The sequence below is a fragment of the Manis pentadactyla genome, chromosome 5, assembly GCF_030020395.1.
Source record: "Manis pentadactyla isolate mManPen7 chromosome 5, mManPen7.hap1, whole genome shotgun sequence".
Taxonomy (NCBI): Eukaryota; Metazoa; Chordata; class Mammalia; order Pholidota; family Manidae; genus Manis; species Manis pentadactyla.
The window spans coordinates 13,298,521-13,319,740 of record NC_080023.1 but is presented as its reverse complement, the minus strand read 5'-3'; the positions used below and the strand labels follow the sequence as shown (position 1 = coordinate 13,319,740).

The 21,220-nt window shown below is 39.5% G+C and overlaps 1 protein-coding gene across 4 annotated transcripts in view; it reads left to right on the top strand.

Annotated features, from left to right (window-relative positions):
• The window catches only part of FAM184B (family with sequence similarity 184 member B), a 130,735-nt gene that overhangs the window by 67,104 nt on the left and 42,411 nt on the right, over window positions 1–21,220 (top strand). For all 4 annotated transcript variants that reach the window (XM_057502122.1, XM_057502123.1, XM_036921047.2 and 1 more), the window contains exon 6: window positions 6,524–6,634. In XM_057502122.1, the coding sequence (XP_057358105.1) occupies window positions 6,524–6,634 (111 nt within the window). The remainder of the gene's footprint in view (window positions 1–6,523; window positions 6,635–21,220) is intronic.

Sequence of the window (21,220 nt, the reverse complement as noted above, 5' to 3'; positions counted from 1 at the left end):
TGAAAACATTTTTTAGTGCCTAGTATACTCTATATTTTGTAAGAACTATTCTTAGGGACATATTGAATCCTCCCAACAGTATTACAAAATGGGTTTTCTTATCCCCATTTTTGAGATAAGAAAGCTGAGGCTGGAAGATGTTATGTGTCAACTCACCCAGTGAGTGGTAGAGTATTAAAACCCACAGCCTCTCGCCACAGCTCACGGTTTCCCATCCCTGTGCTGGGTAGGAAGCAGCTGTAGTGAAAGCATCTTCCTCCCCATGAGCTGAGACTGGTCGCACAAATCCACTCCTCCGACCAACTGCCAAACACAGTTCCCATCCTGAGCCACAGTCAGTCAGTGGGACAGCAGGTCTCCCGGAGCTACAGGTTGCCCCACTGACCTGCCAGCCAAGCCTGACTCTCAGTGTAGAAACCCCACTTAAGCTATAATCAGGGGCATGCATCCATGTTTTTTTTTTTTGTCATTTCTATAAATTGAGTATATAAATTAGGTCATGCAGATTAGGGGAAGGTAAAGCCATGAAGAGGCCCCAAATCTAGGATTCATGGTCTAAAAATACAGCTTTTTCACCTCTAGAGTTGAGTGCATTGGTCCTTTGAGCCCTTTGGTGTGGGTACGTTGTGTATCCTGAATGCTACCTTAACCTGAGGAAGGCACTGCAGGAGAGGCTGGAGGTGACCCAGGGCCTTGTCTGCCTTTCTTGTCCACGGGATCAGTTGATATTTGTCACTTAATCTTGACGGAACAGAACAGAGCATACATCCTACAATTAGCTTTGGCCTCCACTGATTCTAAGGAAAGCATGGAAAGATTTACTGAGTGCCTCCTGAGCTGTGCTAGATGCCTCTGCCCCCCACATCTCATTTGAAGCACTAGGATTGCCAGTGGCAAGCATCACAAACCCACCCTGGGTAGTGTAGGCAGAAAAGGAATAAAGTAAAGGATAGTGGGTCTTCCAGCTTTCTGGAAGACCAGGGAGCTGGGCAGCTCCCCAGCCCTCAATGATGTCCCAGGTCCACTGCAGAACTGATGACAACACCCCTGCTGCCACATCTAAATTGGCCCTTTAATCCTTTATGAAATATTCCTGTTCTGAAGTCTACTTTGATTAAAATATAGATATTCTATTGTTTTTATGGTTAGTGTTGCATGGTTTATTTTAAACCACTCCTTTACTTTTAACCTATTTGTGTCTTTCTGTTCAAAGTGCTACCATGGTAGAGCTGGGTCTTACTCTTTTATTCAGTTTGATGCTCTGACTTCTGAAGGTCATCTAGACCACTTACATTTAATGTAATTATCATTAAGTCTACCATCTTGCTGTTTTCTCTATTTATCACATTTATTCTCTTTTCTTCTTACCGCTTTTTGTTGTTTGCTTTGGATTCATTAAATCTTTTTTTGGATTTGCCTTTTTTATCTCCACTAATGATTTATTAGCATGCAACTTTTTCTGGAAGGGGGCAGGTGTAGAGTGTGCTAGTGGCTGCTCTAGGATTTATAATTTGCATCTTTAATTTTATCCCTGTCTGCCATCACATAATATTATATTACTTCAAATATATGCTATATATAAAATATATAGCAGAAGTTTTATATATATAACTTCATGGAACAAACCTAATAACAATACCTTTCCATTTGTCCCTTCCTTAGCTTTGTGTAACTGTCATATATTTTAATTTGCACATGTTATAAACTCAACAGAAATTACTTTTATATTTCCTTAAACAGTCAATAATCTTTTAAAGGAAATTTTAAAAGAAGAAAATGAAAGTCTTATATTTTATCATTTACCATTTCTATACTCTTAATTCCTTTGGCAGATTCAAGTGCCCATCTGGTATTATTTTCTCTTGGCTTGAAGAACTTCCTTTAACATTTCTTGTAGTGTAAGACTGATCACAGCAAATTCTCTGTTTTTATGTGTCTGAAGGTGTCATTTTGCCTTCATCTTTTGAAGGCTGTTTTGCTGGATATAGAATTCTATGTTGACAGTTCTTTTTTCTTTCAGAACTTTATAAAGATGTCATTCAACATTTTTGGTTTACATTTTCTTCTAACGAAAAGTTGGCAGCCACTCTTCAGTTTTTTCCCCCGTGCGTAATGTGTCCTTTTGTTCTCATATTGCTTGTAAGATTTTCTTTTAATCACTGGTTTCCACAATTTAATTGTGATATGACATGATGTAATATTTTGTGTACATTTTCTCCTTGGGGTTCATTGAACCTCTTGGATCTATAGGTTTATAGTTGTATCCAGTTTAGAAATTTTAAGGCCATTATCTTTTCTGCCCCTACCACACCCTTGTCTGATACTGTCCCAAAAGTTCTTGAAGCTCTGTTCATTTATTTTCAGTCTTCCTGTTTCTCTGTGCTTCAGTTTGGTTAGTTTCTTTTCTGTATCTTTTTTCTGTATCATCCATTCATTTTTAAAGCCCCTTTGATTTATTTTTTCATTACTGATATCAAATTTTTCAGCTCCAGAAATTCCATTTAATCCTTCTTCATAGTTTCTCTGTCTCTCATTACATTTATGTTTTTCTTTAAATTATTGAGCACATTTGTAATTGCTCTTTTAACATCTTCATATGTCATATTGGGGTCTTTTTCTATTGACTGATTTTTCTCCTGGTTATGAGTCCCATTTTCTGTTTTGTATGTTTAGTAATGTTTTATTGGATGCTGAACATTAAGAATATTAACTTCATGAAATTTAAACTTTGTTGAAAGTCTGGATTTTGTTATCATCCTTTTATGAGTACTGAATTTTGTTTTGGCAAGCAATTAAAGTATTTGTGAATCAGCTGTTCCTTTTCTAAACTTATTTTTATTGTTGTAAAATGTACATAATGTAAAATTTACCATTTTCCAGACTTATTTTTAAACTTTGTTTGGATGGGTTTAAAATAGCATTTGCTCTAATGCCAGTTGAATGCTACTACTGCAGTGTGACCCTCCATGGGGTCTAATGTCCCATGTATTGATTAGTACTGGTGTTAGTATTATCACTAACGTTGACTCTGAATGACATTTTAGGCTTTGTACTGGTTGACTCTTTCAGCTGTACCCTGAACTTTACTATAAATACATTCCAAATAGTAATTTTTCTTCTTGTAAAAGTTAACATGTTTTCCTCTAAAACACCAGCTGAAATCCCTGCTTGGTAATTTTCTGTGATTGCTCATGTGTTGTTTCCATCACAGTGGCTCTTTCATGTGTCTTTTCTTAAATTTCCTGCAATTATGGATCATCTAGACAAGGAATCAAATGAATGGGTGTGGGTCCTGCTTTTACCTCTTACTAGTCATGGGATTTCTTCCATGTGAAGTGAGTACAAAAAAGCCTTTTTCCCTGAGTACTGCAGGAGTTCAGCAAGAACAGAGTTTATGAAAATACTCTGTGAATTCTATAAATTAACACCCTAATATTCTTCCAGGTATGGAATAAAGCAATCTATGTATTTGAAAGCATTAGTCTCCTTCTTTTTCCTCATGTTCTTATCTGTGTAGTTGTTTTATTCTCTTTATCTGAGTTAGGAGAACGTTAAAGTGTCCTGTTGAAATCCTCAAGGTCACTTTGGACTGAGCTGGATATGAGCATGCCTCATCCTAATCTGTGTTCTCTAGGTGACCCAGAACTGCTTTTCTGATAGTAAATCAAATTATTCTGCACCTAAAATGAAGCTTAGTAGGTGCCAAAAATTACTGCTGAAATCAGCAATTTCCATCTGTGGGGATTTTTTTTTTCCACTTTAGGTCTATTTGTCAGGCAATGGTTGAAGCTATGATTGATTACATGGACCCTAGAAGTTAGGCTGTGTAAAATTAGAAATAGCTATTGCTTTATGCTCACAATCTTTCTTAGGGGATTTTCACTGTGCTATTACAGTGAACATGCCTTGGCAGACTTAGTGAGTGCCTGTACAGTAAGAATATTAAGCAAAAACTTGTGTTCAATAAAAGTTTCAGTGAATGAGAAGTTAATTGACGAAGTAGAAAATCTGAATTTTTGCCTTGTTTCTGATGGTTGCTTAAGCTATTTCAACTTGTTTGGAGCAAGAAGATAATTTACATATTTTCTTTAGAAAATGAACTCTCCAATACAATGAGTTCTGCAAAACGGGATCATAGACCTACTGAAGAGAGTACACACATGCTAAGTGGCCATGTCATGTGACACTTATAATCTAATCACACCCTTCTTTTCTTCTAAGCGACTGACCATGCTCTGGGCCACCCCAGGGCCTGGAGTTGGCCTCACAGAAAGTGTAAAGGTGTCATTCAGGTGATCAGTAGCAGTATCTTTTTAGAAACTCAAGTCAAACCAAGAATTAAACATGAATTATTTCTCTTCCCATACTCAATAAGCCATCAAGTCCATTCATTCTACTTCTTTGATGGAATATCTCCACTCCCCTCTGTCTTCAGTGATACCACACTGATACAGTCACCACCATTTCTCAGTGAACTATATATGATGATCTCCTAACTGGCCTCCCTGCCTCCCATCTTTTCACTTCATCTAATCCAGTCTCCTTCCAGGGGAATCATCTGAAAACTCAACCTAGGCTTCAAACGCTCCAAATGCCTTCTGTGATCTCCACAGTTTGAATCCCTTAAAGTGGTTCGTCAGACCCTATATGGCCAGACCGTTTGCCTTGTCTGCTTCACCCTGTACCACTCCCCTGTCTAACTCTGCCCTCTAGCCTTTTGGGTCATCCATTCCATGTTCTTTCCATTCTTGGTCTTAATGCATGGCTTTCTCTTAATGGGGAACACTTTCTCACCCACTCGCAAACTCATTTGTCCTCCTCTGTCTAGTTTTTCTGATCCTATTGGTGTTGATTTAAATATTGGTCTTCCTACAAGCTTTCTCTGCCTGTCCTATTGTCCAGTACATGGTACTCCCTGTGTCTTCCTTAGCCCTTGCTACACCCCATTGTAATGACCTATTCACTATGTGTTTGCCCTATTGGGATGTTTCATTCACTACTACATCCAGTGGTGTGTTGGCACCAATTTGTACTGGCTCCTCACAGGCAATTGTCACACCATTTTGTAGCTCCATGTTTAGTAATATCACTGTAGCAGCTTGAAAATGGCCATGGTGGGAGCATTTACACCATGGAAATCAACAACTGCTACAGACCAATATTTATTTAGTTAGTTTTGGAAAGCCAGTTGTTAAAAATTTTCCAGCACACACTGGCTATATCCCTAGGTCCTTATCTACTTGGCATATGGCAGATGTTCAGTTAATATTGGTTGGTTAAATGAATGAAAGATAGGTTTCCATGATCCCAGCTCAGCCCCATCACACAGTTCTTACTGTCAGCTTGAATTCACCTCACTCCTTGGAAACAGAATGAAGTTCCAGTTCCTGAAGACTGGGCTTTCAGCTTCTCCACCCTCCTTTGGGGCACTTCTGGGGCCTGCCCACAGAGACTCCCTCAGTTTTGCTCAAGAAGAGTTGGAAATACCTTTCAGTCTGGCAATCTTGACTTATCTGTTTACTGGCTGCATGAGTTCAAGCAAGTCATGTAACCTCTTTCAGCTTCATTTCTTCATCTGTAAAATGAGCTCTAACAATAGTACCTCATTCATAGGGTTTTCATAAGAATCAAAGAGGTGATCTGTGTAAAATACCCAGCAAATGGTGTATGTCAGCTAGTACTATTATGTCCAGCTATTTTCAATCAGAACACAGATCTATCATTGATTGGTGGCATAGAAGAACTGCACTCCAAATAATTGTCACATTCTATAACCTCAGACTCACAGAATATGACAGAGAGTGTCGCATGCTTGGGTCTTGAATCTCTCCTATTTTTCTTTATATTCTCTCTCTAGCTTTTCTCATTCAAACTCATAGCCTAATTGGTGCTGTGTGCTGATGACTCCCACATGCGTGTCTCTAATCTAGAACTCTTCCCTGATTTCCGGACCCGGATATCCATCTCCCTGCTTAGATGTCTAACAGAGGTCTCAAACTCAGCGCGTCCCACACAGGCTTCTCATGCTGCACGCAAACCTGCTTCTCCTTCCGTCTTCCTCATCTCAGTTAATGGTGGCACCACCCTTCCCTTGCTCAGGTTAGAAACCTCGATGTTGTCCTTACGACCTCCCTTCTCAGCACGTCCTGGTGGTCTGCATTCACAATATATCCAGAGTTCTACTACTCATTACCCCCAAACTGCTGCATCATCCAGCCGCCTGCAGCCCCCAGGTCCGCTACTGCAACGGCTGCCTCACCCCCCTGCCCCACCCCCACCACACCATATATATATATATATATATATATATATATATATCAGACTTTGTGGTGTAAAACTAACTCATGCATTCTTTTGACTTTCTTATGTATTTATGTTTTCCAATTTATGTTTTCTTACATACTTTATGACTTTTGGAAGCTTCTTTGAACTTTTTTGGGAATAAGGCAGGGTGTGACTACATCAAGTGTCCTGTCCGTGTTTTTTGTGCCTGGTGCATCTAACTCTTCTAATCCTTATTTAGGAAGTAGAAGCACAGTTGGAAGAGGTGAAGAAGAAATCAGAAACTGAAATAAAGCAGCTGGAAGAACAGAAGGCAGCCCTAAATGTGAAGCTTCAGAATTCTCTGCTTGAGGTAAATGAGTGCAGTGCTGGGAGGGATGGTCCTGGACCCTGGGAATTTCTGGTTAGCTGAAATACCAGGACTCTCAGGAAAATGCCCCGACCTCCTTGCATTCAGCATCCTAGGAGGAAAGAAAAGAACATCAGCCTGACAAGAAGTCAGTTTTGGGAGTATAAATTTAGCTGCATGTAACAGGGAGCCTGATTTATAGAGGCTTAACAAAGAGGCACTTAATGTCTCACATAAAATAATGAGGCCGAAGGTTGCTGAAGCTGATTCTGTAGCTAAATGATGTCAGGCCTGGTAAATCTGGGATTTTCTTGATCTCTCCTTCTCCTGGGCTGCATTATCACTTCCATGGGTGTTAGGCACTTTTGCCTTTATAGAAAGCAAATTATCAAAGAAAAATTAATGAAAATTTATATTTTATGACTGCACTGATATAAAGATGAATATAGCTAGGTCATATGTTTTTCTCCTGTCTTTAGAAGAAATTAGATCATTTTTGTGGCCCCTGACAGTGTCATGGGCCCAAGGTGCTATGCCTGCATTGTGTACGGGAGAAGTGGCCTCAGTTCCCCCAGGCTTTGAAAATGGCTGTCCCTGCTCTGGATCTCATGTCCACATTTAAAGCAGGAAACAGGGAGGGGCAGCGATGACCAGGCCTGCCCACTTCACCAGGAAACCTAGAGCATTTGCAGGAGCCCCAGCTAACTCTGACTCCCAGTGGTAGTATCTTTGTCACGTGGCCAGCATGCGACAGCAAGGGTTTAGCTGTCAGGCCTCCACGGGGGAGGCAGGCAAATGAGAAAGGGGTGGGGAATGGAGGTAGACCAGCCAAACAGCAGAAGTATGCTACCTGGGCCCAACTGCCCAGACTATCCAGAGAACAAGGTCAAAGTTTAAAAGAACTGCTGACCATGTTATTAGAAAGAAGACCTAGTGGAAGTGGCTAGAAAGGGTTTATTCTTGAACCTGATTAGACAAGAAAATGGAAAGAGGTTTCCCTACTTCCACTGACCTCCTTCACACCTCCTGGATGAGCCCGGCATCTACCACCCCTCAGGAGCCCATGAAATTGGTTCCTTAGCTCTGGCCAAGCATCACAACCTCCTGGGGGAGCTTTTAAGAATACAGAGGCTGGGAGGCGGAGCCAACATGGCGGCGTGAGTAGGACAGTGGGAATCTCCTCCCAAAAACATATATACTTTTGAAAATACAACAAACACAACTAGCCCTAAAAGAGAGACCAGAAGACGCAGGACAGTGGCCAGACTGCAGCTACACCAGCGAGAACCCAGCGACTGGTGAAAGGGGTAAGATACAAGCCCCGGCCTGCGGGACCCGAGCGCCCCTCCCCCCAGCTCCCGGCGGGAGAACAATAGGCAGAGCGGGAGGGAGACGGAGCCCAGGACTGCCGAACACCCAGCCCCAGCCATCCAGGCCAGAGCGCAGACACAGTACATGCCCAGGGGGCCCTGGATATTGGGGGAACAGGGAGTAAGACCTCTGAGCGGGTGCTGAAGCTGATGCCCCTGTGACAAAGAAAAGCGGGGGCTTTTTGAAAGTCTTAAAGGGACAGGGACTTAACAGCTTGACGGAAACAACCCAGGTCACAGTACAGCAGCTGGAAATTACAGGGAAAACCGGGTGCACTAACCCCCTGGGCAACAGCTCTGAGACCCCTCACGGAGGCAAACATTCAAGCAGCCCCCCCATCCATCACCCCACCGGGCGCTGCGAAAGCAGAGAAGCAGCCTGAGACAAATTCCGCCCACAGAAAGGGAAATTTCTCCCTTCAGGCCAGGCAAGACACAAAGACCCACTCTACACGCAATTACCCAACACAAGCCACTAGGGGTCGTAGTTGCCCCAGTAAAGAAAGGCCAGTAGCAAGTGAAAATTTTGGCCCTCCCAGCTGACAGTCAATAGCACCTGTCAACATGAAAAGGCAAAAAAATATGATCCAGACAAGACTAACCCAGACAGCTTCAGCATCTGCTACATCTTCCCCTGAGAAGGAATCTGGGGAGATAGATTTAGCCAGTCTACCTGAAAAAGAATTCAAAACAAAAGTCATAACCATGCTGATGGACTTGCAGAGAAATATGCAAGAACTAAGGAAGGAGAATTCAGAAATAAAACAAGCTCTGGAAGGACTTCAAAACAGAATGGACGAGATGCAAGAGACCATTAATGGACTAGAAAACAGAGAACAGGAACACAGAGAAGCTGATGCAGAGAGAGATAAAAGGATCTCTAGGAATGAAAGAATTTTAAGAGAGCTGAGTGATCAATATAAAAGGAACAATATAAGAATCATAGGCATTCCAGAAGAAGTAGAGAGAGAAAAGGGGATAGAAAATGTCTTTGAAGAAATAATTGCTTAAAATTTCCCCAAACTAGGGGAAGAAATGGCCTCTCAGACCACAGAGGTACACAGAACTCCCATGACAAGGGATCCAAGGAGGGCAACACCAAGACACATAATAATTAAAATGGCAAAGATCAAAGACAAGGACAAAGTATTACAAGCAGCCAGAGAGAAAAAAAAGGTTACCTACAAAGGAAAACCCATCAGGCTATCATCAGACTTCTCAACAGAAAACCTACAGGCCAGAAGAGAATGGCATGATATACTTAATGCAATGAAACAGAAGGGCCTCGAACCAAGACTACTGTATCCAGCACGAATATCATTTAAATATGAAGGAGGGATTAAACAATTCCCAGACAAGCAAAAGTTGAGGGAATTTGCCTCCCACAAACCACCTCTACAGGGCATCCTACAGGGACTGCTCTAGATGGGAGCACTCCTAAAAAGAGCACACAACAAAACACCCAACATATGAAGAAGGGAGGAGGAGGAATAAGAAGGGAGAGAAATAAAGAATCATCAGATTGTGTTTATAATAGCTCAACAAGCGAGTTAAGTTAGACAGTAAGACAGTAAAGAAGCTAACCCTAAACCTTTGGTAACCACAAACTTAAAGCCTGCAATGGCAATAAATTCATACCTTTCAATAATCACCCTAAATGTAAATGGACTGAATGCACCAATCAAAAGACACAGAGTAATAGAATGGATAAAAAAGCAAGATCCATCCATATGCTGCTTACAAGAGACTCACCTCAAACCCAAAGACGCGCACAGACTTAAAGTCAAGGGATGGAAAAAGATATTTCAAGCAAACAACAGAGAGAAGAAAGCAGGTGTTGCAATTCTGGTATCAGACAAAACAGACTTCAAAATAAAGAAAGTAACAAAAGACAAAGAAGGACATTACATAATGATAAAGGGCTCAGTCCATCAAGAGGATATAACCATTATAAATATATATGCACCCAATACAGGAGCACCAACATACCTGAAACAAATATTAACAGAACTAAAGGAGGAAATAGAATGCAATGCATTCATTCTAGGAGACTTCAACACACCACTCACTCCAAAGGACAGATCCACCAGACAGAAAATAAGTAAGGACACAGAGGCACTGAACAACACACTAGAACAGATGGACCTAATAGACATCTACAGAACTCTACATCCAAAAGCAACAGGATACACGTTCTTCTCAAGTGCACATGGAACATTCTCCAGAATAGACCACATACTAGGACACAAAAAGAGCCTCAGGAAATTCCAAAAGATTGAAATCCTACCAACCAACTTTTCAGACCACAAAGGCATTAAACTAGAAATAAACTGTTCAAAGAAAGCAAAAAGGCTCACAAACACATGGAGGCTAAACAACACGCTCCTAAATAATCAATGGATCAATGACCAAATCAAAATGGAGATCCAGCAATATATGGAAACAAATGACAACAACAACACTAAGCCCCAACTTCTGTGGGACGCAGCAAAAGCAGTCTTAAGAGGAAAGTATATAGCACTCCAAGCATATTTAAAAAAGCAAGAGCAATCCCAAATGAACGGTCTAATGTCACAACTATCAAAATTGGAAAAAGAAGAACAAATGAGGCCTAAGGTCAGCAGAAGGAGGGACATAATAAAGATCAGAGAGGAAATAAATAAAATTGAGAAGAATAAAACAATAGCAAAAATCAATGAAACCAAGAGCTGGTTCTTCGAGAAAATAAACAAAATAGATAAGCCTCTAGCCAGACTTATTAAGAGGAAAAGAGAGTCAACACAAATCAACAGTATCAGAAATGAGAAAGGAAAAATCACAACAGATCCTGCAGAAATACAAAGAATTATTAGAGACTACTATGAAAACCTATATGCTAACAAGCTGGGAAACCTAGGAGAAATGGACAACTTCCTAGAAAAATACAACCTTCCAAGACTGACCCAAAAAGAAACAGAAAATCTAAACAGACCAATTACCAGCAACGAAATTGAAGCGGTAATCAAAAAACTACCAAAGAACAAAACCCCCGGGCCAGATGGATTTACCTCGGAATTTTATCAGACATACAGGGAAGACATAATACCCATTCTCCTTAAAGTTTTCCAAGAAATAGAAGAGGAGGGGATACTCCCAAACTCATTCTATGAAGCTAACATCACCCTAATACCAAAACCAGGCAAAGACACCACTAAAAAAGAAAACTACAGACCAATATCCCTGATGAACGTAGACGCAAAAATACTCAACAAAATTTTAGCAAACCGAATTCAAAAATACATCAAAACCATCGTACACCATGACCAAGTGGGATTCATCCCAGGGATGCAAGGATGGCACAACATTCGAAAGTCCATCAATATCATCCACCACATCAACAAAAAGAAAGACAAAAACCACATGATCATCTCCATAGATGCTGAAAAAGCATTTGACAAAGTTCAACATCCATTCATGATAAAAACTCTCAGCAAAATGGGAATAGAGGGCAAGTACCTCAACATAATAAAGGCCATCTATGAAAAACCCACAGCCAACATTATATTGAATAGCGAGAAGCTGAAAGCATTTCCGCTGAGATCGGGAACTAGACAGGGATGCCCACTCTCCCCACTGTTATTTAACATTGTACTAGAGGTCCTAGCCACGGCAATCAGACAAAACAAAAAAATACAAGGAATCCAGATTGGCAAAGAAGAAGTCAAACTGTCACTATTTGCAGATGACATGATACTGTACATAAAAAACCCTAAAGACTCCACCCCAGAACTACTAGAACTGATATCGGAATACAGCAAAGTTGCAGGATACAAAATCAACACACAGAAATCTGTGGCTTTCCTATATACTAACAATGAACCAACAGAGAGAGAAATCAGGAAAACAACTCCATTCACAATTGCATCAAAAAAAATAAAATACCTAGGAATAAACCTAACCAAAGAAGTGAAAGACTTATATTCTGAAAACTACAAGTCACTCTTAAAAGAAATTAAAGGGGACACTAACAGATGGAAACGCATCCCATGCTCATGGCTAGGAAGAATTAATATCGTCAAAATGGCCATCCTGCCCAAAGCAATATACAGATTTGATGCAATCCCTATGAAACTACCAGCAACATTCTTCAATGAACTGGATCAAATAATTCAAAAATTCATATGGAACCACCAAAGACCCCGAATAGCCAAAGCAATCCTGAGAAAGAAGAATAAAGTAGGGGGGATCTCTCTCCCCAATTTCAAGCTCTATTATAAAGCCATAGTAATCAAGACAATTTGGTACTGGCACAAGAACAGAGCCACAGACCAATGGAACAGACTAGAGAATCCAGACATTAACTCAGACATATATGGTCAATTAATATTTGATAAAGGAGCCATGGACATACAATGGCGAAATGACAGTCTCTTCAACAGATGGTGCTGGCAAAACTGGACAGCTACATGTAGGAGAATGAAACTGGACCATCGTCTAACCCCATATACAAAAGTAAACTCAAAATGGATCAAAGACCTGAATGTAAGTCATGAAACCATTAAACTCTTGGAAGAAAACATAGGCACAAACCTCTTAGACATAAACATGAGTGACCTCTTCTTGAACATATCTCCCCGGGCAAGGAAAACAACAGCAAAAATGAACAAGTGGGACTATATTAAGCTGAAAAGCTTCTGTACAGCAAAAGACACCATCAACAGAACAAAAAGAAACCCTACAGTATGGGAGAATATCTTTGAAAATGACACATCCGATAAAGGCTTGACGTCCAGAATATATAAAGAGCTCACACGCCTCAACAAACAAAAAACAAATAACCCAATTAAAAAATGGGCAAAGGAACTGAACAGACGGTTCTCCAAAAAAGAAATACAGATGGCCAACAGACACATGAAAAGATGCTCCACATCGCTAATTATCAGAGAAATGCAAATTAAAACTACAATGAGGTATCACCTCACACCAGTAAGGATGGCTGCCATCCAAAAGACAAACAACAACAAATGTTGGCGAGGCTGTGGAGAAAGGGGAACCCTCCTACACTGCTGGTGGGAATGTAAACTTGTTCAACCATTGTGGAAAGCAGTATGGAGGTACATCAAAATGCTCAAAACAGACTTACCATTTGACCCAGGAATTGCACTCCTAGGAATTTACCCTAAGAATGCAGCAATCAAGTATGAGAAAGATCAGTGCACCCCTATGTTTATCGCAGCACTATTTACAATAGCCAAGAATTGGAAGCAACCTAAATGTCCATCGATAGATGAATGGATAAAGAAGATGTGGTACATATACACAATGGAATACTACTCAGCCATAAGAAAAGGGCAAATCCAACCATTTGCAGCAACATGGATGGAGCTGGAGGGTATTTTGCTCAGTGAAACAAGCCAAGCAGAGAAAGAGAAATACCAAATGATTTCACTCATCTGTGGAATATAAGAACAAAGGAAAAACTGAAGGAACAAAACAGCAGCAGAATCACAGAACTCAAGAATGGACTAACAGGTACCAAAGGGAAAGGGACTGGGGAGGATGGGTGGGTAGGGAGGGATAAGGGGGGGAGAAGTAGGGGGGTATTAAGATTAGCATCCATAGCGGGGTGGGAGAAAGGGGAGGGCTGTACAACACAGAGAAGACAAGTAGTGATTCTACAACAGGTTGCTACGCTGATGGACAGTGACTGTAAAGGAGTATATAGGGGGGACCTGGTATAGGGGAGAGCCTAGTAAACAAAGTATTCGTCATGTAAGTGTAGATTAATGATTAAAAAAAAAAAATGCAGTTCCTATGTGGTGACCTCTAATGAGTTCTACACAATGATATAAAGGACATATAAAAGTGTAGGCAAAGGGTCTGTTTGTGTTTATACAGAGGATCAAAGCCTAATTTGGCTACCCCGAAAATGAACTATGATACGATATGAAAACGAACTTCCAACATCAGCACTCTCGGGAAGACTCATGCCAGAAGATGATCATCAAAAACCCCAACAAAGATCCACGTACTGCTACAGCTGTAGATGCACTCATCCCACCAGCTCCTGGACTTGCCATGGGAATGAAGGAGATATCTAAGCTGGCCTGTGCATACAGTAAAACAACAAATTTGACTGGATCTATACTGTTGGAACTCAACCAAGAATTAGGAGAAGTGCAAATTGTAGCGCTCCAAAATCTTACAACTACAGACTATTTACTGTTAAAAGAACATATGGGATGTGAACAGTGCCCAGGAATGGGTTGTTTTAATTTGTCTGATTTTTCTCAAACTATTCAAATTCAGTTAGATAATAACCATCATATCATTGATAAGTTTTCACAAATGCCTAGGGTGCCTAACTGGTTTTCTTGGTTTCACTGGAGATGGCTGGTAATTACAGGTATGCTTTGGTTATATAACTATACTCCTATTATGTTAATGTGTGTGCGCAATTTAAGTAGTAGCTTAAAATCTATACATGCTGAAGTTACTCTACAAGAAGATATGTCAAAGAAATAATCAATCTTCCCATGTTTTCTCCCGCCTGCTACTTCTATAGCTTTTCTTCTTCCTTCCTAATTACAACGAATTCTTAAATAGAATTCGTGCCTCATATCAAATTTACCGAGTATCATAACTCCTCCAAGTGGTAAAGATACCTCAAGACAAATGCTGGGCATAGAAGCCACAGGGCATAAATATGCAAAGAAATAAAAAGCTAACCATTTCAAACAATAAGGCTTCTCTCTCACGTACCAACTTAACATTTCCCTGTATGGCCCCGGAAGATGACTGGTTAGCCAGAGACGGGTAAGATTCCTCAAGGGAGGAACAACCTAAGACAGGCACAGTCGCAGGGGGGTCATCAGGTGAGAAATTGGGGATCAACAGAGGTGAGGCTTAGAACCTCACCCTCCCTGTTCTGAGAGAAATCTTCTGCATATGTGGATGTTTTATTGCCCTTGTCTAGCTTGGATTAACACATAGTCTACAGGCACACACCTGATCATCTACATTTGCTCTCTTACAACACTAAACTATGTTTTCTACCTTTATGTTGTATCTACCTACCACTTCAGCATTTTATTAAAAATAATAAAGAGAGAAATGTGGTATCCACATATAAATCAAGTGTAAAAATCAAATGTGTATTCATATTTGAACTGACTGTTTATAGTTCATAATGCATGAGCAAAACCGAAAGTTTCTGTGATGACTGCCCTGGTACTGTTCACAATGTAACTTATTCACTATGTAAGAATTTGTTCTCCATGTAAGAACTTGTTCGTTATGCTTCAGAAGATTGGAGACTGACGAAAATTAGGCTTGGGGTGGATTAATGATTGTGCATTGAGCATTGACTCCCCTATACAGAATTTTATTGTTGTTAACAACCATTTGATCAATAAATATGAGAGATGCCCTAACAACAACAACCAAAAAAAAAGTACACACTTCCAATTGTAAAATAAATAAGTAACCGGGATGTAATGTATAGCATAAGGAATATAGTCAAAATATTGTAACAACTTGGTATGGTGATAGCTGGTACCTAGAATTGTCATGTATATAAATGTTGAATCACTGTGTTGTACACCTGAAACTAATGTAATGTAATACTGTGTGTCAACTACCCTTCAATAAAAAATAATTATCTAAAAAAAAAAAAGAATACAGAGGCTATGCGCAAAGCAGTATTGATTATTTAGGAATAGAACTAATTGAGTTCACTCTAGAGGCATGTATGAGAGTGGTACAACCAAATCTAAACCAGAGATTGGGAGATGGGTCTGAAGGGGGACAGGGCGTTGGATCAGGGTGATAGTGATGTTATTTCTTCAGCTGAGTGGTGAGAACACACACATTATGTTTTTCTCTAACTTTTTTTCTATGTCACAAATTAACTTTCTTTCTTTCTCTTTTTAAAGGCAAGCATGCCATGCCTTAGACTTGATGTATCAGGGGCTCTAGAGCTGAGGTCTTAGTGGAAAATCTCTACTATAGAGGCATCTGTTCCATCTCAGCCCGAAAGGTGGGCTGCACAACAAAGAATGCCTTGTCCTGTATCTCCCTGCCTCCGCATTCTCCCCGAGACCGATAATTCCAGAGCTAGTGTTCTAAAACCCAAGTCTGCTCAAGGCCCCACTCCTCTTTCCCTAAAACCTTTAATTTCTGTGTTTTTCACAATTTGGGTCCAACCTAACTTGCCAGCACCACCCCTAGGAATCTGCCCTCTCCCATCCACTGCTTCCTGCTGGGCCCCTCAACACGGAGCCTTCCTTCAGTCTCTCACACATCGTACCCTCTGTCCTCCCTTACACTGGCTATTCCTGCTGCTCCGAATGCCCTTTCTCACCCTTGCCACTGACAGACTCCTATTCATCCCTCAGAGCCCCTAAAGCTGCCCTGGATGAGTTTATGCTGTAAATTTCCTACACCAGTACTTACCTCATAGACTTTGTGAGGATTAAAAGATTTACTATTTTCTAGAATTTCAGTGTTTAGGTCGGAGCCTGGCATGGAGCAAACACACCATGAATGGTACTATTGTTACTTTTTATGTATGTCTACTGAATGTTCCTGATTATAAACATGTGTCAGTCTCCTCCATAAGAAGGCAGCTCCTGGAAAGCAGGGACCATATTTTATTCTTACCATTTTGTTCTCACCGTCTCCCTGGTCCTTCCCTCCTCAAACCCAGGATCGTACCTGAGGAGTATTGGCTGTTCAACAAAGATTCGTTCAGTAAAGGAAACAAAACATGAGAGTTTCCTTTATGGCTATTGGCCTTGTTCTGAAAGTCTAGAGCAAGCAAGCCAGTCTTGATACTTACAATTAGTTGGTTCATAGTAATCATCATAATAAGGCTGTACAACTTAATAGCATTTTCAAGCCACTCTTCTCACATTTTATTGGTATAATTTTTAAATACTCTTTCTTTTCCTTTCTTTTTTTTGTTAAGGTATCATTGATATATACTCTTATGAAGGTTTCACATGAAAAACATAGTGGTTACTACATGCACCCGTATTATCAAGTCCCCCCATACCCCATTGAAGTCACTGTCCATCAGTATAGTAACATGCCACACAGTCACTACTTGTCTTCTCTGTGCTACGCTGTCTTCCCCATGACCCCTCACACCATGTATGCTGATCATAGTACCCCTCCCCTTTGGTAACCGCTAGTAGCCTTCTTGGAGTCTTTTGGTCCTTCGGTTTTGCTTCACTGTTATACAACACAAATGAGGGAAATTATTTGGCACTTGTCTTTCTCCACCTGGCTTATTTCACTGAGCATAATACCCTCTAGCTCCATGCATGTTGTTGCAAGTGGTAGGAATTGTTTTCTTCTTATGGCTGAATAGTATTCCATTGTGTATATGTACCACATCTTCTTTATCCATTCATCTACTGATGGACACTTGAGTTGCTTCCATATCTTGGCTATTGTAAATAGTGCTGTGATAAACATAGGGGTGCATATGTCTTTTTGAATCTGGGATCTTGTTTTCTTTGGGTAAATTCCTAGGAGTGGGATTCCCAGGACAAATGTTATTTCTATTTTTAATTTTTTGAGGAACCTCCATATTGCTTTCCACAATGGTTGAAGTAATTTACATTACCACCAGCAGTGTAGGAGGGTTCCCCTTTCTCCACATCCTTGCCAACATTTGTTGTTCCTTTGTCTTTTCAATATTTGCCGTCCTAACTGGTGTGAGGTGATATCTCATTGTGGTTTTAATATACATTTCCCTGATGATTAGTGATGTGAAGCATCTTTTCACGTGCCTGTTGGCCATCTGAATTTCTTCTTTGGAGAAGTGTCTGTTCATATCCTCTGCCCATTTTTTAATCGGGTTATTTGCTTTTTGGGTGTTGAGACATGTGAGTTCTTTATATATTTTGGATGTTAACCATTGTCAGATATGTCTTTTATGAATATATTCTCCCATACTGTAGGATGCCTTTTTGTTCTACTGATGGTGTCCTTTGCTATACAGAAGCTTTTTAGTTTGATGTAGTTCCAATTCTTCATTTCTGCTTTTGTTTCCCTTGCCCAAGGAGATGTGCTCAGTAAAAAGTTGCTCATCTTTATATTCAATACATTTTTACCTATGTTTTCTTCTAAGTGTTTTATGGTTACATGACTTACATTCAGGTTTTTTATCCACTTCGAGTTTACTTTGTGTATGGAGTTAGACAGTAATCCAGCTTCATTCTCCTACATGTAGCTGTCCAGTTTTGCCAACACCAGTTGTTGAAGAGGCTTTCATTTCCCCATTGTATATCCATGGCTCCTTTATCATATATTATTTGACCATATAGCTTGGGTTTATATATGGGCTCTCTATTCTGTTCCATTGATCTGTGGGTCTGTTCTTAGGCCAGTAACAAATTGTCTTGATTCCTGTGACTTTGTAGTAGAGCTTAAAGTCAGGGAGTGTAATTCCCCCAGCTTTATTCTTCCTTCTCAGGATTGCTTTGGCTATTCGGGGTCTTTGGGGTTCCATATGAATTTTAGAACTATTTGTTCTAGTTCATTGAAAAATGCTGTTGGTATTTGGATAGGGATTGCATTGAATCTGTAGATTGCTTTAGGCAGGATGGCCATTTTGACAAAATTAATTCTTCCTATCCATGAACATGGGATGTATTTCCATTTATTGGTATTTTCTTTAATTTCTCTCATGAGTGTCTTGTAGTTTTCAGGTATAAGTCTTTCACTTCCTTGGTTAGGTTTATTCCTAGGTATTTTATTCTTCTTGATGCAATTGTGAATGGAATTGTTATTCCGATTTCTCTTTCTGCTAGTTCATCATTAGTGTGTAGTAATGCAACAGATTTCTGTGTATTAATTTTGTATCCTGGAACTTTGCTGAATTCAGATATTAGTTCTAGTAGTTTTGGTGTGGATTCTTTAGAGTTTCTTTATGTACAATATCATGTCATCTGCAAACAGTGATAGTTTAACTTCTTTCTTATGAATCTGGATGCGTTTTATTTCTTTGTTTTCTCTGATTGCCATGGGTAGGACCTCCAGAACCATGTTGAATAAAAGTGGGAAGAGTGGGCTTCCTTGTCTTGTTCCCAATTTTAAAGGAAAAGCTTTCAGCTTTTCACTATTAAGTATGATGTTGGCTGTGGGTTTGTCATATATGACCTTTATTATGTTGAGGTTCTTGCCCTCTATACCCATTTTGTTGAGATTTTTATCATGAATGGATGTTGAATTTTCTTGAATGCTTTTTCATCATCTATGGAGATGATCATGTGGTTTTTATACTTCTTTTTGTTGATGTGGTGCTTGATGTTGATGGATTTTTAAATATTTTACCACTCTTGCATCCCTGGAATAATCCTACTTGGTTATGATGGATGATCTTTTTAATGTATTTTTGAATTCTGTTTGCTAATATTTTATTGAGTATTTTTGCATGTGTGTTCCTCAGGGGTATTGGTCTGTAATTTTCCTTTCCTGTGGTGTCTTTGCTTGGTTTTGATATTAGAGTGATGCTGGCCTTGTAGAATGAGTTTGGAGGTATTTCCTCCACTTACTTTTCAGAAAACTTTAAGGAGATGAGTATTAGGTCTTCACTAAATGTTTGAAAATTCAGCAGTGAAGCGATGGTCCAGGGGTTTTGTTCTTAGGTGGTTTTTTTAATTACCAATTCAATTTCATTGCTGGTAATTGGTCTATTCAGATTTTCTGTTTCTTCCTTAGTCAGCCATGGAAGGTTGTATTTTTCTAGAAAGTTTCTTTTCTTCTAGGTTATCCAATTTGTTAGCATATATTTTTTCATAGTATTCTCTAATAATTCTTTGTATTTCTGTGGTGTCTGTAGTGATTTTTCCTTTCTCATTTCTGATTCTGTTTATGTGTGTGGATTCTCTTTTTTTCTTGATATGTCCGACTGGGGGTTTGTCTATTTTGTTTATTTTCTCAAAGAACCAGCTCTTGCTTTCATTGATTCTTTCTATTGTTTTATTCTTCTCTATTTTATTTATTTATGCTCTGATCTTTATTATGTCCCTCCTTCTACTGACCTTGGGCCTCATTTGTTCTTCTTTTTCTAGTTTCATTAATTGTTACTTTAGACTCTTTGTACGGGATTGTTCTTTCCTGAGGTAGGCCTGTAGTGTGATATACTTCCCTCTTAGCATGCTCTGTCCCACAGATTTTGAGGTGTTGAATTATTGTTTTAATTTATCTCCATATAGTGCTTGATCTCTGTTTTTATTTGGTCATTGATCCATTGATTATTTAGGAGCATGTTTTTAAGCCTCCATGTGTTTATGAGCTTTTTTGTTTTCTTTGCGTGATTTTCTAGTTTCATACCTTTGTGGTCTGTGAAGCTGTTTGGTAAAATTTCAATCCTTCTGAATTTACTGAGGCTCTTTTTGTGGCCTAGTATGTGGTCTATTCTTGAAAATGTTCCATGTGCACTTGACAAGAATGTGTATCCTGCTGCTTTTGGGTGGAGTGTTCTGTAGATGTCTGTTAGGTCCATCTGTTCTAATGTGGTGTTCAGTGCCTCTGTCTCCTTACTTATTTTCTGTCTGGTTGATCTTCTCTTTGAAGTGAGTGGTGTGTTGAATTTTCCTAAAATGAATGCATTGCATTCTATTTCCCCCTTTAATTCTGTTAGTATTTGTTTCACATATGTAGGTGCTCCTGTGTTGGGTGCATAGATATTTATAATAGTTATATCCTCTTGTTGAACTGAGCCCTTAATCATCATATAATATCCTTCTTTGTCTCTTGTTATTTTCTTTGTTTTGAAGTCTGTTTTGTCTGATACAAGTACTACAACTCCTGCTTTTTTCTCCCTATTAGTTGCATGAAATATCTTTTTTCATCCCTTCACTTTTAGTCTCTGTATGTCTTTGGGTTTGAAGTGAGTTTCTTGTAGGCAGCATATAGATGAGTCTTGTTTTTTTATCCATTCAGTGAGTCTATATCTTTTGATTGGTGCATTCAGACCATTTACATTTACTGATATGTACTTATTGCCATTGCAGGCTTTAGATTCATGGTTACCAAAGGTTCAAGAGTAACTTCTTTACTATCTAAGAGTCTAATTTAACTCACTTAGTAAGCTATTACAAACACAATCTAAAGGTTCGTTTTTTTTCCTCATTTTTCTTCCTCCTCCATTCTTTATATATTAGGTATCGTATTCTTTACTCTGTCTATCCCTTTATTGACTTTGGGGGGTAGGTAATTTAATTTT